We start from the raw sequence: 24,109 nt of genomic DNA, 5'->3' as shown, positions 1-24,109 counted from the left end.
CGCAGGGGTGAAGGGTGAGGGGGGTTGTATCGGGCTTCTGTTGGGGGGTGGGGGGGGTTTGGGTGTGTTTCATTTTTTCTCAAGGCAACATATTGTATTACTTCTGGATCTGGGTGTTGTGTTCGCTGTGGGGTGGGTTCTGCACTCACTTATGGGATGGGGGGTAGGGGGTTGAAACTACTGTGTTGGAATGTTAACGGGTTGGGGGATAGGATAAAACATGGGGTAGTGTTGCAACTGTTGAGACGCCTCTCCCCTGATGTAGTGTTATTGCAAGAGACACACTTGATCGGAAACACTTGTTACGCTATGAATCGACGAGGATATCGTCTTGCTGTACATTCTGGGTTCACTACTGGTTTAGGGGAGTGGGTATTCTAGTTAAGAACTCTCTCCCCCTGGAAGTAGACAACATAATCCTTGACAACAGGGGGCGCTATGCTGCTCTCACTGGTAGGTGGGAGGGGAAGACTGTCTCACTGCTTTCTGTATATGTCCCACCTGGTCTGCAGAGCACGACTTTTGCTGATTTGGGGAGGGTAGTTCTGGGGCTTCCGGATGGCATCCTGGTGATGGGTGGAGATTTCAATTCTGTTGTTTCCGGTAGGGAAGATCGGTATCCACCCAGGGACCTCACGAGATCACAGTCTTGGCCGAGTGGCTTTCTGGAGACGCTGGGACTGGTAGACTGTTGGAGGTTGATGCATCCAGGACAGGCGCAATACACCTTCCACTCGGGTGCCCACGGTAGTCACTCCAGACTAGACTATGTCTTGATGCCTGCAGCACAGGCCTCGTCAGTTAGGGAAGTTAGACATCTGGCTCGGGGTATCTCAGATCACTCCACACTGTGGCTCCTGATGGACGCGAGGATGGGTGCTGAGGGACGGGTGGCCCCGATTAATCCCTGGTATCTCCGTAACCCCAAAACCCGGGCTGAGCTGGTCAAGTCTCTGGATCAGTATTTTGCTGAGAATGAGGGGTCGGTGTCCTCTTCTGTTTCACTGTGGGAGGCATTTAATACGGTTATCTGTGGACAGGCACTATCGTTAATTGCTGGTGCCAAGAAAAGCAAAAATGAGGCGGTAGTCCACCTCAAGACCGAAATAGCTGAGCTGGAAGGGGATTTGGAGCTGGGTATTACTCGTGACAAGGTTCATGTCCTCAGTCTCAAACAACTCGATTATAGGGCGTTGGTAACAGACGCCGCTAAAATTATGAGTAGAGAGCAGCAGGGACGGCTGTATGATGTGGGGTACAAGGCTGGGAAACTGATTGCGTGGTTAGATAGAAAGGAGAGGGCGAGTCGTGTGGTTCCTGTGATTGAGAGAACTGATGGAGTGCGAGTGACTGACCCTGTTGAGATTGTCGAGTGCTTCGCTGAATATTTTCGGGATGTGTATTCCCCAGTCTCCGATAGACCTGAGGAAGACTACCATTTGCTGTTGCGGGATGTTGCGTTGCCTTGATTGTGGTTTAATTGGTACTTTCCTCCATATAATTTGGGAGTGTCCGGAAGTGGTTGCGTTTTGGAATCGACTGCAAGCTGTGATGGTGGAGGTCACGGGTGTCGCGCTGTCGTCTGAAGCCAGGCGTTGTCTGTTGAATGTATGGGAGCCGAATGACTATGATGTAGCGCAGACGCAGTGGGCGACCCTTGGCAATATGATTGCCAAGAGAGACATCGCGCAGTTGTGGGGTTCCCAGAGACCTCCCACGGTCTCGGCATGGAAGGAGAACATGGACTGGTGTATGTTTAGAGAGAAGACGGTGTATGTGGCGCGGGGCAGACCTAAGAAGTGGGGTAAAATCTGGGGTCAATGGAACTCTTACCGTGGAGATATATGCACACCTCCCCTTGCAGATATTCCGGATGTTCCTCTTTCCCCGTGACCAGACATTCCTAGTGTTGTTTAGCCTTGATGTTTTTTGACTCTGGTTTCTCCCCTGCCCCCCCCTGCACTAATGATTTTTTGTATTATACTGTAATGCACTTTCCTTCCTCCTTGAACACATATCCAATTGTACTGCTTATTATTGCCTTGTCTGTTTGTTCTTTATTAATAATAAAAAGAGTTACAAAAAAAACAATTAATTCAAAATAAATACCAATAAATAAATAAAAATATTTAATTAAATATAATTAAATTACTTCCCATCCTATTCCCCTATAAACTCACAACCTGCTACAGAAAATAAATAAAATTAACATATTTATCAATTAATCAATTAATAAAAATGAATGACCAATTATATTTTAATTAATTACCAATTAAAAATTAATTAACAATTAATTCAAAATAAATACCAAGAAATAAATTAAAATATTGAATTAGTTATATTTAAATTACTTCCCACCCTATTCTCCTATAAACCCACAACCCGTTCCAGAATTGTATTACGCAAAAATTAAATACTATAAAATGAATTAATTAAAATAAATATGAAATGAAAATACAATTTTAATACATATACTGACATAAAAAACACTTACATATTATTAAAAATATAAACATTAACTTACTTCCCTAAAATTCAATATTTTTGTTGTCTATATTCTGTCCATCGATATTTTTGTTGTCTATAGTCTGTCGATTCGATATTTTGTCCATTCTATATTTTGGATTCGATATTACTGCTATTCTATTCGATATTTTTGTAGTCTATATTCTGTCCATTCGATATTTTGCCCATTCTATATTTTTAACTCGATATTTTGCCCATTCGATATTTTTTACTCGATATTATGACTGTATACCAATGAGCCCTCATCATCCATTTCTTCTACAGGAGGTTGACTCTACAAGCACTTACACACCTGTGCTCTAATGCTGATTCTTATTCACTTCCACACTAGATCTCTGAACATCAGAACTTTATGTGTAGGTTTATTCAAGCCGCTCGTCTTGCAGTATCTGCTACTGTAACGTAAATATCAAACTTTCACCTACTTAATTTAGCTCCAATTCGTAATGCTTTTTTTTCAGTAGCAGTTTTGCCCAATTCCTGGAAATTTTAGAATAACTCAAAACTATGTCTTATTTTTAAAAGAAGTTTTTGCCAGTGAAGGTAGTCCTGAAGTGATTATTTCAGACAATGGTGTACAGTTGAAATCTTTTGAGATGATGGAGTTTTTAAAATGTCATAATATCCGTCATATTACCACAGCCCTTTATGAGCCTCAAGGGAATGGTGAAGTGGAAAGGTTCAATAGGGTTCTCAAGCAAGACATTCTTTGGGCACGTAATTTTGGTACAGAATGGAAAGATAAATTAAGAGAGAAGTTATGGTTGTATCGTATAACTCCTCATTCAACAACTGAAGTTTCACCTTTCAGTTTACTTAAGGGTAGAGATCCAGTATCTAAATTGTGCCCTTTGTGGTTTAAAAAAATTGTCAGAGTTCAAACTTCTGAACTAGATAAGAAAGACATAGCTCAAAGAGTTGAAGGAAAACAACAGAAAAGTAAGCCTCTTTATGATCTTCGCATGAGGGTTAAGATACCAAAATGTGCGGTTGGAGATTTTGTTAGAATACGCAAACCTGTAATTCTTCTTAAGAACGATACAAGGTTCAGCAGGCCCATGAAAATTGTCAAAGTCAATCGCAATAGTGTAGTCACTCAAGATGGGCAGGTATGGAATGTAAGACGTGTTTCTAAATGTCCTATGGTTTCTTCTTAACATTTCTAAGGGGAGAAATGTGTTGCATTTTCTGTATATCAGTTTTATATTTCCCTTTAAATTATATATTGCCCTTTTAATTGTACTGTGTATTTTTAATTATGGCACATGCATTGTAGTTGTTATTACATCATATAGAATTGTTGTTCTTACATTCTTTGCTTGAACATCAACAACAGCAGTACTGTGCTCATCCTATTAAACTGGACTATAATCTTTTCTAGATTTCAAGTCTACTTTTATGGAATTTTACATAGTACTCACAGAAAACTCTGCTAATAGTGCTTTGTACTATTAATGCTATCTATGCATGGCTATGAAATCTCCAATTAGGTGGTACTGTAGTTTCAGTTTATTGGGTCTCCTGAGTAATTTATACCCGAGTCTTTTAGTAACAACAACAGAACCAGCTTGGTATCCCCCTCTGTAAAAAGTGTTGCTGCAAAACTGCAAGGCTAAACGCTGTGCGTGCCTGCCTGTTTGCAAGCAGAATCTGGAAAGAGCTTTCTTGTTGCCTCACCAGTTCGTTTCAAACACATTTTCTCAGAGCCTTGGTGTGGTCTTGTGCTTTTTTCTTTCAATGTTATTTTTTCTCCTTTCTCTTGTGTTTGTGTTTTCCATTTGATAACTGAATCAGTGCCTTATTTTTAAGGACTTTGATATCACTCAGAAAACTCATTTTAAGAAATCGATCAGTTTTCAGTAGCGTTCTCTGCAGGGGATATGGTGATAACAGTTTTTGTTTTGGCGTAAAGGGAAGACGGGTCATAGGCAAGAATCAAGAGTGACAGTCAAGCTTGTTCATAAATTCAGAAGGGTGGATCCTGATGGTTGTTTAAAAAAAGAAAGGATGAAGAGTAATCAGTCAGGATGAAGTTCAGAAGTTGTTTATTTTGTCATCTTGCTCAAAGGTGTCTTTTGTAATCACCTGTACTGTACTAGACGCCTCATGTACTATTATTCCATTCACAAACATTGTTTGCATATTGTGCACTGTTTTACTAATGGAATTGTATTTTGTGATTCAACCTATGTAGAAATAGATTCATTCAAAAATACTGAATCGTAGGGGGTTGCAAAACAGCCTGTCTAATAATATTCATTAGGTAGGTCATCATTTGTGATTCTCTCTCAGCTCTTCCTGAAACTTTTATCAGCATTCACAAAGGGGAAGAGATCCAGAGGACACCCCTTCCCCTTGTGAATCAGTTACAACCCCCACTTGAAAGTTTGTAACTTTTGAATGTTTCGCTATTGAATTAGTTGCAGGACATTGATCATTCATCAGGTTCCAAATCGCCTTGCCAAATAGCTATTCTGCAAATATTTCTTAACCTATTCACCAGTTCTGAACTTTTCAAAATTGCTTAATTTGTTTAGTACATGGGAAAAGGGATTTTAATGTTTGCAATTTACTGAATCAAAGGGTTTGCAAATGTTAAAACCCTATGTACGTGAGACCCTGGATTTCAAATATGCTTTTGTTTCCTTGATTTCTCCAATTCATGTCGAAGTTCTCATGCTTCGTTTGCACTGAAATGCATTTTTACATGTATTTTGCCTTGATCTCTTGCTTTTTAAATTAAGTTGATATGCCTGAGGCTCAAATATACTGGGGCCATCTGCTCCTAACTTCATGGCACCCATTCACATTCTGCTCGTACTGTACAACCAACCCACGCATTTTGGGCCTCTAATTTTCTATAACAATTACTCCTTGACTCTTGATTCTTCTCAAGTGCATAGTATAAACTACAAATTTTGTTCAAGTTTACCTCTAAATTAAATTTACCAGACTAGAGAACCTTAACAAAGAGAACTGTGTGTGTCCTGGCACTCAAACCTTGGTGACTTATTTGGCGGCTATTTCTTCCCATCCTAAGAGTATTTTTAATACTTGAAATCGATGTATGGCTCATCATTTGTTGCACTCTTTTACCTTTGGTGATACTTTGTTTAAAATCATTTGGTCCTAAAGAAGACCTGATTTCTGGAGATGTTTGTTTTTATTATTGTATTGTTGGATTGTCTGAGAAATTGGTCGTTAGTTGACTGGGTTGTGACCCATAGTCAAGCAACAGTCACAATCTTTGGCAGGGTGAATCACAAAAAGTCACTAAATTGACCTGTGCTTAACCCTGGGTAGCTTGGCACAAAAAGCAGTCAGACTTAACTTAGAGGCAATGTGTAAAATATGTGTGCAGCACACAGATAGTAATAATGTGGCAACACAAGAAAGCTCTCACACCAATAGAGTAAATTCAAATACATGTTTAACACCAAAACAACAAAAATCCAATCCGTAGAACCGGAGTTATGAATTTTTAAAAGTTTTTTGTTAAAAGGAGCACCTTAAAGATTAAAACGCCAATCACAAATGTCTAGTTGCATTAGACCGGGTCAAGGTTGAAAAAAATAGGATGACCCCAATGGAGTTAGTTCTGTATTCAAGAAGTGGATTGTGCCCGGTCAGCGCTTACCTTCAGACTTAGAAGAAGTTTCAAGGAAAATGCTTTGAGAAGGTAAAGTTCAGTGAGGCAAGGCTACTGGTAGTGTCCGAGGAGGGAGCCTCGTTTTCGGGGAACACCTGGATGAAGTTGCAGTGAAGATTTTTACTTTCGGACATAGTCAATTGTTTGGAAGTTGAACATTTCCAACAGGATGAGGCAGGAGGCTGCAGGTGAAGACAGTTCAGGAGGTTGGATACCTCTTTGGTGAAGGACCACTGAAAAGGATTTGCTGCTACCTGCAGAGGATGTTGCGGGAGTAGCCGTAAAGTCAGGCTGACCGGCAATGCTCCTGAGTTGAATCAATAAGCAGGTTAATCCGGGTCTGTCCTCAGTTCTCAGAGCAGTTTTTAGCCAACCTTTTCTAATCCTCAAGTATTGGATTTTGACAATCTGAGCACCTTTAGCATCACTACCAAGGGCCCCGGACTCAGGTTCAGGTCTCTCTCAAAGGAGGTCCAGGTTGGGTTCAAGATGTGGGAGCTTTTTATGTTCCTGTGGCCCTGAACAGGAAGACCAGCAAACTAGCCCTTGAAGTCACTCTGGTAATACTGGGCCCGATTCACAGAACTAACTTAAGACAAAATCCTAAACGTACTACTTTTGGTATTCACAGAAGTTAGGATTTTGTCTTAAGTTTGTCTTAAGACAGACTTAAGACAGACTTAAGACAAAATCCTAACTTAAGTCTGTCTTAAGTCTGTCTTAAGACAAACTTAAGACAAAATCCTAACTTCTGCGAATACCAAAAGTAGAAAGTTTAGGATTTTGTCTTAAGTTAGTTCTGTGAATCGGGCCCACTGAATTCAGGTGAAGGTACAGGGCTCAAAAAGCAGGACTGTCCTCTGAAGGCTCAATGCAGGCTCCAGGCAGCAAAACAGTCTTCTAGGTGCGACAGAGCAGTCCTGTGGAGTACACAGCATACATCAGCAGCAGCCACTCCTCTGAGAGTCCTTCCGCAGGTCCAGAAAGTGAACTGAAGAGTGGGTCTGTGGGCCCCATTTTTAGGTCTCGCCTGGCGTTGATAGCGCGCATGCGCTGCTTGCTCTGCGAGGGCCTTTTGGGATCGATACAGTTTGGAAGCGAACTTTAAGCCACGCCCTTGTTTCAACTGGCTCGCATCAGTGTTTATGTTAAGCGCTGGAGCGTGTTTGAAACTCGAGCTTTTGGGTTACCGCCTTATCCACTTTTAGGACGGCCCATGTGGACAGGCCGACGCCATCTTTGTTTGGTGTGACGTAGGAGGTGTGATAGTAGCTGGTTTATTGGCTCCCCATTGGAAATCCTACCCGCTCCTCCCTTCCCCAATTCCAAACCAAACTTCCCAGAGTTGCGCTCTTCACTTTTTCATGGGCTTCCCGAGGCGGAGGGCAAAGTTAGCCGCGCCGTAAGTTTAATTGGAGCTCATGTCGCTTATTCTTTACTTTTATCAATGCCTCAAGCATTTGCTGGAAAGGTAGACGGAGAAACATTATCCGGCTGGAAGAACAGAAAAAAAGTGCTTTGTGGTATTTACAATTGGATTTTTCCACTGTTTCCGTCGTTTTCGTGTTTATGTGGGTCCGCCATCCTCCTCGGGAGGGGCCTGTCCTGCGTTCGAGGGAGCATAGCACATTCTCAGGTTCCTGAGGAGCGGCTGCACAGAGGCTTCCTGGCTCCCGCGCAGGCTCTAGGAGTTTGTGACGGTCCCTTAAGCAGGGGATGTGCGCACAGGGCTGAGGTGGGGGAGGCTGCGGTTGGAGCCCGAGAAGAGGGAGTTCTCAAAGACGCGGTGCTGCTCCTCACACTGACCAGTACGTGGTTACATACCTTTTGCAGAGGTTACGCATACCCCTCCCACCACACACACTCGCTCACCAGCACACCATTATCACTCCATTCTTTTACTAAAGAGGCTGATTCTGTTCTAGGAGTGTATGTTTGTGACAGCTGAACAACATCAAAGCATACAGCCCTCTACAGGAAGCCCCTACAAAGAAGCAAACAAACAATATCACTCATGACCAAAGAGGCCCTGGACATAATTGGATTACTCAGAAAGAAGCAGCATTTCTTTGCACCAAAGAACTTGTGACTCCATATTTCTACGTGTTACCAAAAATCCACAAATCACAAAGGCCACCACCTGGGAGGCCCATCATCTAAGGCATTGGTTTGGCGTCAGAACCATTATCAAAATGTGTAGATTTTGTTCTACACCCACTGGTGCCGTTGATGCCGACTTATCTGCAGGATACCATAGACGCTTTGAGGGTCCTAGAAGGGCAATCATTTGACTGCAACACTGATTACTTAGTATCCTTCGACATAAAGTCACTGTACACGTGTATCCCCCAAGACCAAACTCTGGCCACCATTGAACACCTCTTACACCTCCATCCACCTAACACCATGACGCCGACCTCATTTTTTATGAAATGTGCCACCAAGGCAATGAAGCATAGCTTTCTCATGTTTGAATCACAACTGTATCCGGCTTGCGGAGCCGAGGTTCACTGCTGTTCAGTTATTTATTTAGGAGGGGACCTATCGTTTCTAGGCTGCTGACTCTGCATGCCGCCTTGAAGTGGAGCGCCTCATTATCTTCGGTTCAAAACGTCTATTATTTACCCAGAGGCTGCCTCCGTTTGCTAATTGTCATGTATTCAAGTCCTTGAGCTGCCCTCCAACGCTGCTATCACACTGATTTATTTCAGGTCTGTTCTTCCCCTGAGGTGCTGTACTGTCCCTGACTTTCAGAAAACAGTTTTCCGCTATACCTTTCACCCAGTTATCCTTGGGCGAAATAGCCGAGACCTGTATCCCGATTTTGACGATCCCCCACTCCTTTGTAAAAGGCGAACTCTACCCTCCCTTGTTCCAGCCTTAAGGGATCCCCTTGCAGACAGGTTTTATGATTATTTCCTCCAGCCATTACTGTTATTAGGACACCTTCCAAGGATTGGGCTATTGGATCTTGAAAGACCCCGCAAATCCATATAATTTTTATGTGTGCGCACTGATGAAGGAAATCTGTACTGGCATTTTTCCGAAACGCGCGTCGGCGCTGTTCTTGGCTGTTGTGTGATTGTGATTGTGTGAATAGGTTGGGTTTGACTGGAAGAGTGAATGATATTTGTGTCAATCTTTTAATGCCCCTTTGTGTCCTTAGGCTGTTATCATTAATCTCTATGTATGTGCTTTTTATAAACAAACTTGATAGGAAGAAAATTATGAAAATGAAATTGACTGTATTAATGTTTTAGAACTAAAATATTTTTCTATACTAATAAAAATAAATATTTTCATATCCAGCTTTCCTTTGGGCTTTTCCTGCTTATTTTGGAATTATTCCTCCCTATTATTAGGAACTCCCCATTTTCATGTTTTTCTGACAATTATCTCGCCCTGGCGGGTTGTTCCCTACTGAGTGATTCCCTGATCTCAGGGCCCCTCTCATGTTTTTTGCATTGAATCACAACTCCACCTTCAGGTGTCAGGTACGTCAATGGGGAGTACTTTCACGCTGAGTCTGGCTAATCTATATATGCACATGTTTGAGAAAGAGGTTGTCTTGTCAATTAACACCTTGGCTGCTAGGCGTTTTCCCCCCCTGTGCTGGAAATTGCTCTTACTATGTATTCATGACGAGCTCAGCTCGTCATCAGCACAGCTCAACTGTGCATCATGACGAGCTGAGCTCGTCATCAGCATCGAAAGGGTTAATAATCCTTTCCAGACACACATCCATCTCTGGAAGAGATATATAGACAGTATCCTAGTGATCTGGAGAGGGGATGAGAGAACCATTGTCTCCTTCAGTGGCTCAACACCTGCAGCGAACAACACAAATTCATGTGTGATTATAGCAAAGACAAACTTGCTTTCTTGGATCTGTCCATTTATCCATTAGATGGCCTCTTGGAAACTGAACTTTTACCCAAGCCCATGGCCAGGAACGTGTTGCTTTACTACAACAGCTACCATCCTATATCATTGCGGGAAAACCTTCTGTTTGGCCAATTTTTGAGGCTACGGCATAACTGTTCAATCACTGACCAATACAAAGAACAAGCTAGGACTTTAAGAAACAACCTCCTTGACAGACAATACCCCAAAGCTTTAATCAAGAGATCAGCCAAACGTGCATTGAACAATAATAGAGTAGCTCTACTGGATAGCGCATCCAAGACACCGACGCAAAACAGGCTGGTGTGTGTGAATACCTTAGGTTTCCTTACAAATGTAACAAAAAGATCAATACTAAAGAACTGGAGCATTCTCAACAAAGTCCAACACACGTTACAAAAGCCCTTGTTTGCGTTCAAACTCAGTGCCAATTTGAGAGACAATCTGGTGCACAACAGACCGTCAACAGGGAACACACAGAAACCAAACACTCTTTGGCACCTACCAGCAGTACAGGATGATTTCCCATGGGGGTCTTGTTCTGTCTGTCCGCAAACGAATGTCATCAAAATCATAGATATAGGCACTACAAGACCATGTAAGTTGATAAAACATACAAACTGCAATACTGAGCGGGTCATTTACCTCATTACTTGTCCCTGCAAGCTTCGGTACGTGGGAATGACCACTCGTAAGACACGCATGTGCACACAGGAACACAAAAGCACTAATTTGATGCTGCAAACAGAACACCCAACTAACTAGACATTTCTCGGAGATGCACCATACAGCAGACACATTCAAACGGACAGTATTAGGTTAACCTAATCTGAATGCCACTACACCTAACCTGGCCTTGTGCCTGTTCAGGGCCGAACAGCGTTGGGCCTTTAGGCTGAACACCAACGTCATTGAACTTAACGATGATATCCCGTGGCTTGCCCTGACCTGAGATCCGTGACCTGTGCTTCTTCGGCAGCCATATGCTGCCCTTGGCTGTTTCATCCACTTCTGGCTTATCTTTCATCACCTGGTCACATCCCTAGCGAGTAAGTGTTTGAATATTGTGTCATCTGGGAGATGGATTGACATCTCCACTCCTATGAGCTTTGTCACAGCTCCACATTAGGATGGTTACCATCTATTTTCCAGCTTTTTTCGTGTCACTGACTTTGTATTTTCCCTAGCTCCACACTCTGGTCTCTCTATTTTACAGCGTCTCGCAGTAATAAATGCATGTTTAGCACTTGCTTCTTTCTTGTGTTGGCCAATGCCTGTCTACATTAATATTGTACCTAGTCTGCCCGTTTATTTAGTGAGCCCCGTTTGGGACTCCATTTCCCATGCTTCGCGCTGTTTAAACGGTGCCTGGTACGCATGATGCGAGGCAGTACCTCGCTGGGACCCTATTTCCCATGCTCCACGGGTTTCCTGTGGCGCTTGGCACGCATGACGCCAGGCTGAGTCCCGTTGGACTTCATTTCACATATTGCCGCCCATCCCCACATGACACAGAATGCCGTAAAATACGGCAAACTTCCTGATGGCCTGTTTCCCTTCTGGAAGGACAGACGCCTGAATAACCCAACACCTGAATAAAGGTATGGCTTTTAGGTGTGCGGAGCCTGTATTTGCTTGCTAGTTCAGCGCACTTGTTCCGCTCCTAGCCCTCTTTTCAGCTTTTTTTTGCTGAGGACGGAGCAGCCTTTAACGATTGCTGTCATTCTGTGGGTCCATATGCGCCAAGCTTACCTTCCACTTAAATTGCGGTAAGCGATATCATTGCAGTGTATTGTCCACCACGTTTTGCATCTGCGCGCCACTTGCTGATTTTACGGTGCTTTCGCCGCACACTCCCTGCTCTTGACAGATGAAGCTTTCTACCGATTCGATCCTCGAGCGAGCCAGTTTGCCCACGGTTGATAGTGTATTGGTGTTAAGATCCCACAGTTGGAGATAGCTGATCCAGTCCTGTCTGGCCGCCTTTATAACCAGGGATATGTCTTGGTGGGATTTTGTCTTGAGGCTGATGACGGGGGTTGAACGCTTCTTGGGAGCTTGATATGTTCCTTCAAGCTACAGACGTCATTATTAGGCATACTCAGGTCAGCACATAATACAAATAACACAGATAACTGTTGATTCTCTCTTGTCAAAGACTGTACATGTCAGTCTCTTCCCATAACTTGCTCATGTGCAGTCTCTTTTCTTTGTGCTCCTTGTTTATCTCTATCTACTTTCCTACTGACCACCCCCTTTCTCCTTTCTGGGTGGGGGTAGCGTTTGTACCTTTGGCAAAATTAGCCCCGGACAGATGCAGTAACTTTTGAGACCACATTTGGTAAGTGCCGCTCTGCTATTGCCTTGAACACAGTTGCAATAGTTGCTACACTTCATACTACTTGTGTTCAAGTTGATTTTACTTGGCATGTGACACCCATTTAATATTGACACTAGTTGTATTTGTCTCTTCTCTTCCCATTGCAGGTTGTATCAGAGTACTTCACTGAACACACTGATTTTTGGTTCAGTATACACCATTTGTTGTTATTGTTTTCATACTTTTTGCAGTAGCTGTTATTACCCACTTGACCCTGACGAAGGCCAAGACACTCTCATAGGTCGCAGATGGGCAAAACATGTAGATCCACTGGATGCACCTGTTTTGAATTTTGACACCTGCATCATTCAGCCTATTGTTTTTAATCCTGTCATAAGGTGGCTAAAATAAAGTTTTCGTCAGCTAGCTCTATAGGCAGTTTTAACCCACATTCAACAGCACTGCACTTTATACTCACCAACACACCACGCTCACATAGGGTTTTTAGGACAACCCATGTGCTCAAGTTAAAAAACATCCCTGAGCTCCTCCCTCGTAGAGAGGGGGTTGTAGCCCGCTGGTCCCTAATGCGAGGAGACACCCCTATGATGAAGCATGACACCTTTGGTGTGTGAGGGGAGTCGTCCTTAAAAGAGATACCTTCCCCTGTCAAGTAGATTCTTTTCTGGTGTCAATTTCTTTGAGTGTCACACCCATGTGCCATCACAGATCTGGACCTGTGGGCTCTTGTGTGTGTTATATGGTAGGGTGGGGAGTGTGCCCAAGCTGGTCCTTAAACCTCCTCCTGGCCCTCTTTGTGTGTTATAATTTGCGAGGAGCGGCTCAGCTGCGGGCCTTGAAATTTTTCAAGAACAATTTTTTGTTGTCTTAACTCTTTCTTTCTGGATTTTCTATCTTTACCTTATACACTGTACCTTTGTGCTACCACCATAACATTCTTCTCCATCATGGCAGAACTGACGGGGTTAGCTTTTGATGATGCAATGGTTCTTGATATATTAACAACTCCAAGCATACTGGGCACACCACTCACACAGACCCTCACAACATCTGATAACTGGAACAAACAACAAAATTTGAGACGGCTCCATATCAGAACTACAATACACGGGTCAATAATGACCGAATGCTGGAGAGGCACTTGTACTCCAACTGGTCTTATAGGGCCATATGTATCAACAACCAGATTTGCGATTCTGAAATAGCGATTTTTTAGAAATCGCTATTTCAGAATCGCAAATTGGGATATATGTACAAATTCACATTTTTTTTGCGAATTCTTAGTATTACTTAATTGCGATTCGCAAATTGCGAATTGCAATTAAGGAATACTTTCCTATTCATTTCTATGGGCCAGGAAGCCCATAGGATAGAATGGGAAGTTATTCTCAAGTTGTGGTTCTCAATTTGAGAATCGCAAATTGAGAATAATATCAAGGGTGCAGGGGTGTCCAAAGGACACCCTGTTGCACCCCTAAAATAAGCATTGGTGCACATGTGGCGCACATACATGCCCTAAGGGCATGTATGTGCGTCACATGGCACTTTGAAAAATGCAAAAAAGTGCATTTTTCAAGGAATTCGCAAATTACCACCAACTTGAAGTTCGTGGTAATTTGCAATTCCTTAAGGCCAATATGCATTTCTTTTTGCTTCTTACATTGCATTTAAGGAATCGCAAAATTTGCGATTCCTTAAATGCAGTCGCAAAATAAGGAATCGCAAATTTTGCGATTCCTTATTTTGCACGCAGTTTTCATTCATACATACCATTTAGCACTAATGAGTTCGCAAACACTGAACTTCTGCGCATTTTGGCGTTTGCGAACGCATTAGTGCTTGATACATATGGCCATAGTCACCAACACCCCAAGGTTGTTTTTAGATAACAAGATCTTTCTCAAAGACTGGTCCCTCATTGCATAGCGGTGCACGAGGGACTGGCTTATTCTTATTATCAACACGGCAAAGAAGGTGGCTGACACAATTCTTATCGATATCCAAACTTTGGAATCAGAAATCAAGACAATAGTTGGTGCCACAATTTTCAAAAAGAACCTGAAAGAAGTAACCAAAGTCTCCAAAGATTACAAAGAATCTCTCCTCACTAGTAAGATCACCAAATTTAAAAAAGATCTGGCCAAATTTGCTCTGGAAAGAGTTTATCCATATACAGCCGACTCCTATCAACCTCAAGTCTATAATAACAAAGACAGGCGGTATGGGTTGAATTACTCCTACTCCTGATGGAAAAGGATCAAGCGACTCGGTTAATAGTTCTGAAGCACCGCACCAAAGGGCACAAAATTGAGGCAACAGGCAATGGAGAGGGCAACGAAGTGGCCCACATCCAACATAATGGTGGCCACCGACACCTTGGGGCTATCCACCCTTTCCTTCATTTGGTCCAGGACAACAGGGCCCACTGATGGCTCCCCCCCCCCCCACAACAAGGCTACATTCAGCCTTTTTTAGGGCAGCGCTGTGGCCGCCACCGAGGAAGAAGAAGATCCCAACATCAAGTACACTGGAGCACTCCGACGTCACCACCGAACATCAGGACCAAGACTGGACACCCCCTTTAGCTAACCCAAATACCCCCACCCCCTTTAGCTAACCCAAATACCAATTTAACCGATTTTCCAGTGAGGGAGGCACCACCAGTTACCCACCTTTCACCATCTCTCTCTGCAGAAATACCACTCATGTTCAAACAAGAGCATATTGAACTTTTCGATAAGCTCTTAAAAGCATATATGCTTCCATTAATGGAGAGAGTCAGGATCTTGGGGGGAAAATGGATAGCCTGTTAGATTCAGCTGATCCAACCCCACTTCCCCATTCAATGAATTCCAAGGTCCAGTCCCAACTGAAAGGTCAGCCTAGTACTACTACTACGATCCCAAGTAAACCTCAAAAAAAGAATGGAAACATAATTCCTAACAACTCCAATGTCCCCCAAAAATTTACTAAACCAATGTTAGTACCCAAGTCAGTTAAAGAGAAGCCCGTGATAGCTGCAAATAAACCAATCCCACCTACAAACAAGGTAACTATGTTCCCCGGGGTAGACAAAACAAAAGCCACAAATCAAAGAGCACCTTTTAATCGTAGAAACACAGTGGACCTACCCCCTGACTCGGCAAAATTTGTGATTCTTTTAACCGGTGTCCCCCCGATCTCAAATGGTAACCCTGAACACAATGTAAACTTAAAAAATAAAGTTATCTTCTGGCTGAGAGCAAATAGACCCCTCCCTGCCCACCTAATGGAGAAATCATTTTGGTAAGAAGATGTAATTGGGTGGGTCTTCGTCCAAAAGATATAGATGGAGACATTGTGATCATCAACTTTAAAGTCCACAGAGTTGTTTCACATATAAGTGACTGGTACTCAGGGAATAAGGAAGGAGGCATTACTACACGAAATTTAAGCTATTTCTACCCAGAGGCTTTGATTAGACCCCCTGTTTACCCCAGATCTAGTAGGTACGTCCACCCTCCGAATCTGGTCAACCGTACATCCCTTTTTTCCCACCCTGTTAATAATCCCATTACTCCCTTTCCCCCTCCTCCCCGTTGTCATCCCCCTAGCCACTTTTCCATACCAAACAACCGTATTAACTATACCAACTACAATGAGTACTGGAATATCCCGTTGCACAATTTGTATGAACCCCTATCAGGGTTGGACTATAATGATTGACTTGTTATTCCACACTTAGATCCAGAGGCTAACTTAGATTGTACAGGTATTCTCTCTACCCCAGATATTGTTACTCCCCATGTAGAAGCAATAAAGGTCAAGCCATTGTACTGTGGGAATGGGAAGTTTGACCCTCTGGTTGGGGCGTGTGGTATGAAATTGGAAACAAATGTGGAGGTTCAGGTTGTAGTGACTCCAGAGGTTGAAGACAAGGTGACTGGCCTCAATGGAGAGTCCCATATTGGTTGCCGGGAACCATTGTTGGTAGCTTACGGTGAGGTTGGTCTGGATAGAATGGATATAAGGAGTGATGATGTACCCCTGCAGGATGCACCAAGTTATAGGGGGTCATTTGATGATAATGGAGCTCTTCTACCCCATGATGTAATATCCCCCTACCCCAAGGCGAAAACTACTGACCAGGTGGTCTTAAGTGGCACTAAGTTTGGTAGTTGGAACATAACTGGGCTTGAGTCCCGTATGTGTATTCCGGATTGGGTGAATTTTATACAGCAAGGTGATGTATGGTCATTCCAAGAAACCTGGGTACACTCACCGGTGTTCTTTGTTGGCTACTTAAACTTCAGTAAGCCAGCAATTAAAGGCCACAGAGGACGTGCCATGGGAGGTTTGACTACCTGGGTACGCCAGTACGAAGGTGTAAGAGTGGAGGAGGTTTCGATTGATAGCCCTGATATTTTAATAGTTAGTGTAAAATCTACCAAAGGCCTTAACATTCTCCTGATTAATATTTATGCTAGGGGCATCCAGGGCGGAAGGGTCTCTCCAACCCTCCGCCTCCTGGATGATTTCCTATCAGGTGCACGTGCAGATGGGCCCACGGTTTTGATGGGGGACTTTAATTCCTGTTTCGAACCCCTGAGCCCAGATGATGCCTCACTTACTGAGGCTGAAGATATGACCTGGGGGATTCCCCAGCTTGAGTTACCCCCGATTGGTAAATGGACACAATCTGCTACATTCATTAAAGGGGTGTGCCTGGACCAGGGCTTGCGAGCATTAAACGGTAGAGTGCGATCAGATAGGATGGGTAGACATACCTTTAGCAACGGCAGACACAGTAGTCGCATTGACTACATTTTAGTCGATGTTATGCTATGGGCTGCAGTTGAGGATATGGTGGTTATGTCCCGCCCGGAAAGTGACCATGACCCGCTGGTAGTGGAACTAAGGGATCACAGCTTTCTTGGGTCAGAAAGTCGTATCCCAAATGTCGTTCAGGACGAAGTCGTACTTAGTAACGACATGAGAAGGGTACGTTGGCCAAAAATGTCTGTTAATGTTGAGGCACGTAAGGAGATTAGAACTCTGGTAGCTAACTCCTTGGAAGGAATCCTTAAATCTGTGTCACAGGACGTCATCAATGCAACTATAACTAACACTCACACCAGCTTATTTTTGGAATTGAAAAAGCTGTTTGTGAAGTCTATCTCTAAGCAGGGTAGGAGGGGGAAACTGAAAACCATAACCTGGTTTAATGAGGAGTGTCGCCGGACCCACGAGGACTTGTTTACAGCAATTAAGCAAGAAAACCTTAGCCAAATTGGGTCCTGTAAAAAAGGCTTACAAAGATGCCAAACACAAAGCCAAGACCAACTGGGATGAGGAATGGTGGCTATCACTATCCGAAGCATGTAGCTCGCGGAATATGCGACAGTTCTGGCATCTTCTAAAATGGGGTGTATCCCAGGAAAACCGCCCAAGTCCTGCTTCGGTAGGCCAACATCAGTGGGTATGCTACTTTGAGGAACAATTTAAGAATCATAGTAGTGCCCAGGTAGATATTCCTTGCCCCCCCGCTGGCTGCTCCTCTCATGTTTACGAGCAGTGAAGTTAAACATGTCTTGCAATCTACACCGAGGGGCAAGGCACCAGGCCCGGACTGCATACCAGCTGATATATTCCAGAATGACCAGGATCTTTGGGTCCCTTATATAGTCCTATTGGCAAATGCTCTAGCCTCTGGTGCTAAGGTCCCTGAGTCCTGGTATGGGGCAGAAATCCTGCCAATTTACAAGAAAGGCGATCGGTCAGTTCCTTCCAACTACCGGCCGATCAGCCTTATAGATGCGGTTCAAAAAATCACAGCCCGCCTTGTACTTGGCAGGATTCAGGACTGGATTTGTGAGTTTAATATTCTTACTCCAATCCAGGCAGGGTTTCGGTCCCAGGTGAGTACCCTAGACCAGGTCCTACGGTTCATTCTTCTTTATTGGAAGACTGTCATCCTAGGCAAAGGTATTCTCTACGCAGCCTTTGTGGACTTAAAGTCTGCATTTGACCTTGTCCCAAGGGCAAGGCTGTGGAACTGTCTAGCAAAGTTGGGTATGCCAGCCCCCCTTGTTCACCTCTTGGTGAATTTACACGCTCAAACGTTTGCCCAAGTACGCTGGGGTAAAGCAGGGGAGGTAACGGATACATTTCCAGTTGTTAAAGGTGTAAGGCAAGGGTGTGTATTAGCCCCAACCCTTTTCTCATTATATATAAATGGGGTCATAAATTATTTTATCAATCAACCCACCGATGCCCCGTCCCTGGCTGGTATGAAAATCCCTTTGCTCATGTTCGCTGACGACACTCTTCTAATCTCCAAGACCAGACAGGGTCTCCAACAGGCCCTGATAAGGTTTGAATTGTTTTGCAGTGAGCATGAGATTGAGGTGAATGTGTCAAAAACAAAATTTATGATACCTAGAGGACACACCCCGATTACAGCTAGGGTTACCATGGGGGGCACACCCCTGGAACAGACTAAACAGTTTACCTACCTCGGAGTAACGCTTAGTGAGACCCTTAGCTGGTCCCAACAGGTTGATTTATTGGCATTAAAGCATGTGCAGATAGGAGGAGCCCTGATTAAAGAACATAAAAGCTCCTTTACCCGGCCCATGTCCCCTTTAATGAAGATTTATGGAACGAAAGTTCTACCATCTGTCCTGTACGGGGCGGAGCTCTGGGGTTACAGTAATCTGGATCCCCTGAAAGCTGCTCAAAGCAAATTCCTCAGGGTGGCCACTGGCCTTCCACAGTCTACACCGTGGATCCCACTTTTGTACGATCTTGGGTGCCAGCCTGTGAAGGACCAACCCAGATTGCGACCATTAGCATTCTGGCGTTGCCTTTGGACAACACCCGAACTCCATAACAAGCAGACTGTTCGAAAAAGAGCAGCGCTGGGTGTATTGTTTAGGCACTAACACCAACGGCCTCAACGACGACATCCCGTGGAACACTGTGCTTTCCTGAACATAATATCTTGGGTCCTCGAAATAATGTGAATAATTCAAGTAGCATGTGCCTAACATTTGAGTGCATGTGCGTATTCTTTCTTTTTCCCTTTCCATGTACCCTTCTGTAAGAATATTCCATCCAAGGAATTTCTCACTATCAATCTCGCTTTCCCACTCCTCGAAAATAAGTAGGAACACCCCTGCTTAGGGAGTATCTCATAAATACAGCACACACAGTGCTTTGAATCCGCATAAGGTACCCATTGCCATTATACACCTTTGGCAATCTTTTCTGCAAATGCCCCCGTTGTCTTTATCACACTGCTACCTATTGTTATAACTTAGCCTTACAAACGCAGGAGCGCACCGGCTTAGATTCCGGTCAGGCTCCCGATAGGCTCCCGTTTCCAAACCTCGCTTTGGAGACGGGCCGCGCCTCCTCAGTCTGGGCGGGTGCGTTCCAAGCCTCGGTTTGGCTGGACACGCCCACCCGGAAGAACGCGCTCGGCAGCAACAACACATTTATACTCAGTTACCGGCCCCGCTCACCATCGTCGGGGTCCGGTTTTGAGGCGATACAAAGGTTCAGAGCGGGCTGCGAGCGCTGAGGGCGTGAGTGCATTCCGAACACAGGACTACTGGCATCCCACTGTAACGAGCTATGTACTACATGCTTTGGAAGCATTTACATCAAATCCTCTTTCTTTACAGGATATGCCAGGTACGCTCCAACCCTCCTCCTGAGACCCATGGTGCAAGTAGCGCCCTGTTTTAAAGTGAGATATCACCCAAGTTACCAACTTAGGGGGTCACAGACCTTTGGTCCATTGATCCCTCCATAAGGAGAATTTACATCGTATTTTTAACCCCACATCTACAGTTGTAGTTTTTAATAAAACACCTCTAGCACTTCACTTCCCAGAGTTAATCGCTATCATCCCCACAGGGCTACTTGGATGGTGCTAATAATAGCGTCTACTGTGGGCACACCATTTTTTGCCACAAACTATGGAGCACTATGATCAATCGCAATGGCCTATATTAATTATATGTATGTCTTTTTGTGTTTGTATGTGTATTTTCACTTTACAGGTGCTGAGATACTCCAGAATTTGGAGTTCTTTTTCTTTAGAATGAGCGTTCCGCTCTTCTAATTTTTTAAGCACTTTTTTCACCTTTTTATTTTCACTTACAGAAAAGCAGTACCTGTCTTAGCTATCAGCGGAACAAGATCAGTTGTACTACCTCCCCTTGCAGGTAAAAAGAAGAACCAAGTTGTATCCATCGACCTGGTAAAACCACAATCATGTGGCCAATAATAAGTAGTAGGACCAGTGGACTCCCAAGAAATAGCAGAATACCAAAATTTGCTACAATACAAGAGGTTCAAACTGAGAGCTTAATCACATTTGATAAACCTGCAGTAAATAAAAAAGGACTATGCAACAATGCCATGGAACTTATGCCTCTTAAAACCCAAATTGCAACAGTTCGTCAAGAAACACCTGTCTACAATGATGTAGCCTCAGACAATGCTAATGAAAAGAAAATTCCAAAAGCAAATGAAAATCCGGAAGCGATTCCAACAATTGACAGAACTGCATCTGGCTACTTCATCAATTTCGATGACTTTTCTGAAGATCCAAGCGAGCCTGCAGAAACGCCAACAACAAAAACTTTTAAAGACAAATTAACTGAACTCTTTTATCAACTCAAAGAAACCTATCTGATTTCTCCATGGATTGAATTTTGGATTGTGTTAGGTGTACTTTTCCTCCTGCTTTGGCTCATCATGGTTCTTTGTTTGGGAAAATTCATTGAGGGGAAATACAGTACAATGGACACAGCAAGTCAGAACATCAACTTGGTCCTAAAGCCACACAAGTCATCTCACATCGAGAAAAGAGAACTATCATCAGTGAATGTCACAGCCATTCCAATACCCGGTGGGGTAGCTTGGGACGAAACGGATTACGAAATCTATGGCCCGGTCGAGCTCTTGAAATATCCACACCAGTTCAAGGTTTCATTAAGTGACTTTGTAAAACCGAACACATTCTCTGATGATTGGGACTTTGAAAGTATTAATGATATGATGTCAGATTTAGTAATGTCAGCAAAATTTACAGAACATGATTACTTACAGGGATCATCTAACTATGAAGAAATGTACTGCTACAATCACTTTGCACACCATTATTTGCATAAATCTGCTATTCCTAGAAATGTTTTTAATTATAATCAATGGGAACATTGTGCAACTCCACCAAAAGGTAGTTTGAAAACATTTTACGAGAAATTCCCATACTTCTCAGGGTTTAACACAAGTGAAGCAGAAACATTTCATTTCAAACTGTCAAATAAAACAGGGGTGAAAACAATGCTGACAAATACTAAATTGATCTATTCGGAAACATTTTATGAAAAAATGACTACATTTGGTTTTGATTTTTGGAAAAACAACATTGAAACAAAAACCATCTGGGGTACCAAAGATTGGCAAGTCCAAGGTTTAGAAGCAGTATTTAGAGCCTGCATTTTCCCAGAACAAATTATATTCTTGAATGACACCATTCAACAAACAACCTGTGTTGGCCTAGCCAAAATAAAGACTTAAACAAACCGTCTATTCCAAAGCCAACACCTGACTGTAATAGCACTAGAGATGTTGAGATAGATGTATCCTATATTTTTAACCAAAACAGAACACATCCTGATTGGAAAAAATGGTTGATCTGGCCCACAGACACAAATAACTGTCAAGATAGATTCCTGAATAAAATACAATGGGTTCAAATTGACCAGGCCAGACCCTAGATACTCCCAGAGACAACATCCAGGGATAGTTACAACATACAGTGTAGGGAAACTCTGCCTCGAATGGCTACAGAAATCCACACTAGCTGAAATTAAGCAACACTTGACTTTACTTAAAGACGGTGCTGACTTGCGTGATTTCATAATGGGACCACGCAAACAGCGTCAAAAACGTTTCATAGCGGCCGGTATACACGCTGCGTACAACGAAGCTTGGAAAGAAACACAAATTGAAACAGCAGAAAAAATATGAGAAATTGATCGTATTAATTTGGAAAAATCACTTTCTGTTGTGGACAATGGGTTAATGACTCTGTCCTCCAGAATATATTCACTGGACAGTATTGTATCATCTGCTATTGATATAATAGAGCAGGACTTACTAATGTTATAACACGGTCAGTCCCAATTACGTTCTATTGTACAGCTTGGCTGGACGTTGCAAAATCTGCGTTCAGGCTACGTACCATGGCGTTTAATCAACACAACGTCATTATTTTCTATCTTTAACCTTACTGATAAACAAATCAGTTTGGCACAAAAAGGAGCAGACTATACGATACTGAGCATTGAAAAACTTGAGAGATTACCATTGACAATGTCAGAAAGACCTGTCATTGAATGGATAATACACAGGATAATTACAATTCCGATAACAACTTTCCAATTTCAATACTGCCAAGAATATATACCAGCGGGCCAGTATGAAAGGTTGGGTAAAGGGTACATTAAGTCATCATGGAAATTGCCTTACACACACTCACATGTTACAGTGAAAAGAAGCAGAATGTATTTCTTAGTGATAACAATTGTAAACGATCACTAAGCGGTATACTTCTGTGTCAAGGTATTAACTTGCATGGGGCCTGTGAGGGGACTTTAAATAACCTTTCATGTCACCAGCACGGCACACCTGCAACACAGATGGAGCCATTCTTTAGATGGCTTTCTAACAGGAGTTATATTCTAATAGTGGACCACAGCTGTTGTGGCATGGTGCCAGGGAAAGCCTATCTCGTGAGCGTGAGTTCCATGGTCACTTGCTGTATGCAAGTATTGTATCCAAACAGCACTTCAGATACGGAGGCAACAATTTGGCCTTCTTTGAATATCTCTTCTATTCGAATTGATACTTTAAGCAGAATGAAGTCTATTCTTTTACAGACAACTGTGCCCTTAACGTCATCAAAAGAAACGTATGATCTTCTAGTTGCAAGGACAACGGCAAAGATACATACCCTTTTATCAACAAATTGCTTTGTGCATTTCGCAGAAATGCTAAGCCGAATCCTAAATATGTCTGATGCCAGTGGTATCCCACATATATTTAAGATAATTTTTTCGGGACTGTTAACACCCTTCAAAACAGTTCTGGGCATTTTTCCCAATTTTGTCCATTCTGTCTTTGGCGGCCTACCACTTCTTTTGGGTCTTGTAGCAGGAATTTTATTTTTGATACTTCTGCTCCGATATGGCAAGCCAAGTTGCAGACAAGACTCCAGCAACGATGGAAGAAATGATCCTAGCTATACGCTATCGGGACCGCATACTAAAGTCCTTGGATTAGCCCGGCTAAGAGATCTGAATATGACCTGGTTTCTTTCATTCAGACCTATATGGCAGAATTGCATCTTACCTGTGCTTCAATGTATGCTATGCGGAGAAGAATGCGTGTTGGACGTCTGTCTTACACTACCATCAGCAGTACCATTGGATACAGATACTTTGCTAAGTCATGCATCGTGTTGTCTCCAGCGGCTACCCATTCTGATGACGGCATTCGTTGAGACTTCGCCACTACGATTAGGTGGTAGTGAAGTACGAGATGAGAGCAGCATCACCCAGGTACGACCTTCTGTGAGCATTGCTGATCCTGACATCGATGATAGCCATCATTCTCACGACTGCACTGTTGCG

The 24,109-nt window shown here is 43.1% G+C and overlaps 1 protein-coding gene across 5 annotated transcripts in view; it reads left to right on the top strand.

Moving 5' to 3' along the window:
* The window catches only part of LOC147659476 (uncharacterized), a 203,716-nt gene that overhangs the window by 62,548 nt on the left and 117,059 nt on the right, over nucleotides 1-24,109 (top strand). The window contains exon 2 of one of the 5 annotated variants that reach the window (XM_086951724.1): nucleotides 20,571-22,698. The exons of the other annotated variants lie outside the window; for them this stretch is intronic. Coding sequence (XP_086807850.1) covers nucleotides 20,682-21,992 — 1,311 coding nt within the window. The 5' untranslated portion in view covers nucleotides 20,571-20,681 and the 3' untranslated portion in view covers nucleotides 21,993-22,698. Of the gene's footprint in view, nucleotides 1-20,570; nucleotides 22,699-24,109 lie in introns of those variants that run through there. 5 annotated transcript variants of the gene reach the window in all.

This window comes from Lissotriton vulgaris, unplaced genomic scaffold, assembly GCF_964263255.1.
Source record: "Lissotriton vulgaris unplaced genomic scaffold, aLisVul1.2 SCAFFOLD_1201, whole genome shotgun sequence".
Taxonomy (NCBI): domain Eukaryota; kingdom Metazoa; phylum Chordata; class Amphibia; order Caudata; family Salamandridae; genus Lissotriton; species Lissotriton vulgaris.
The sequence above is the reverse complement of the archived record's forward strand: the minus strand, read 5'-3'. Positions and strand labels throughout refer to the sequence as shown.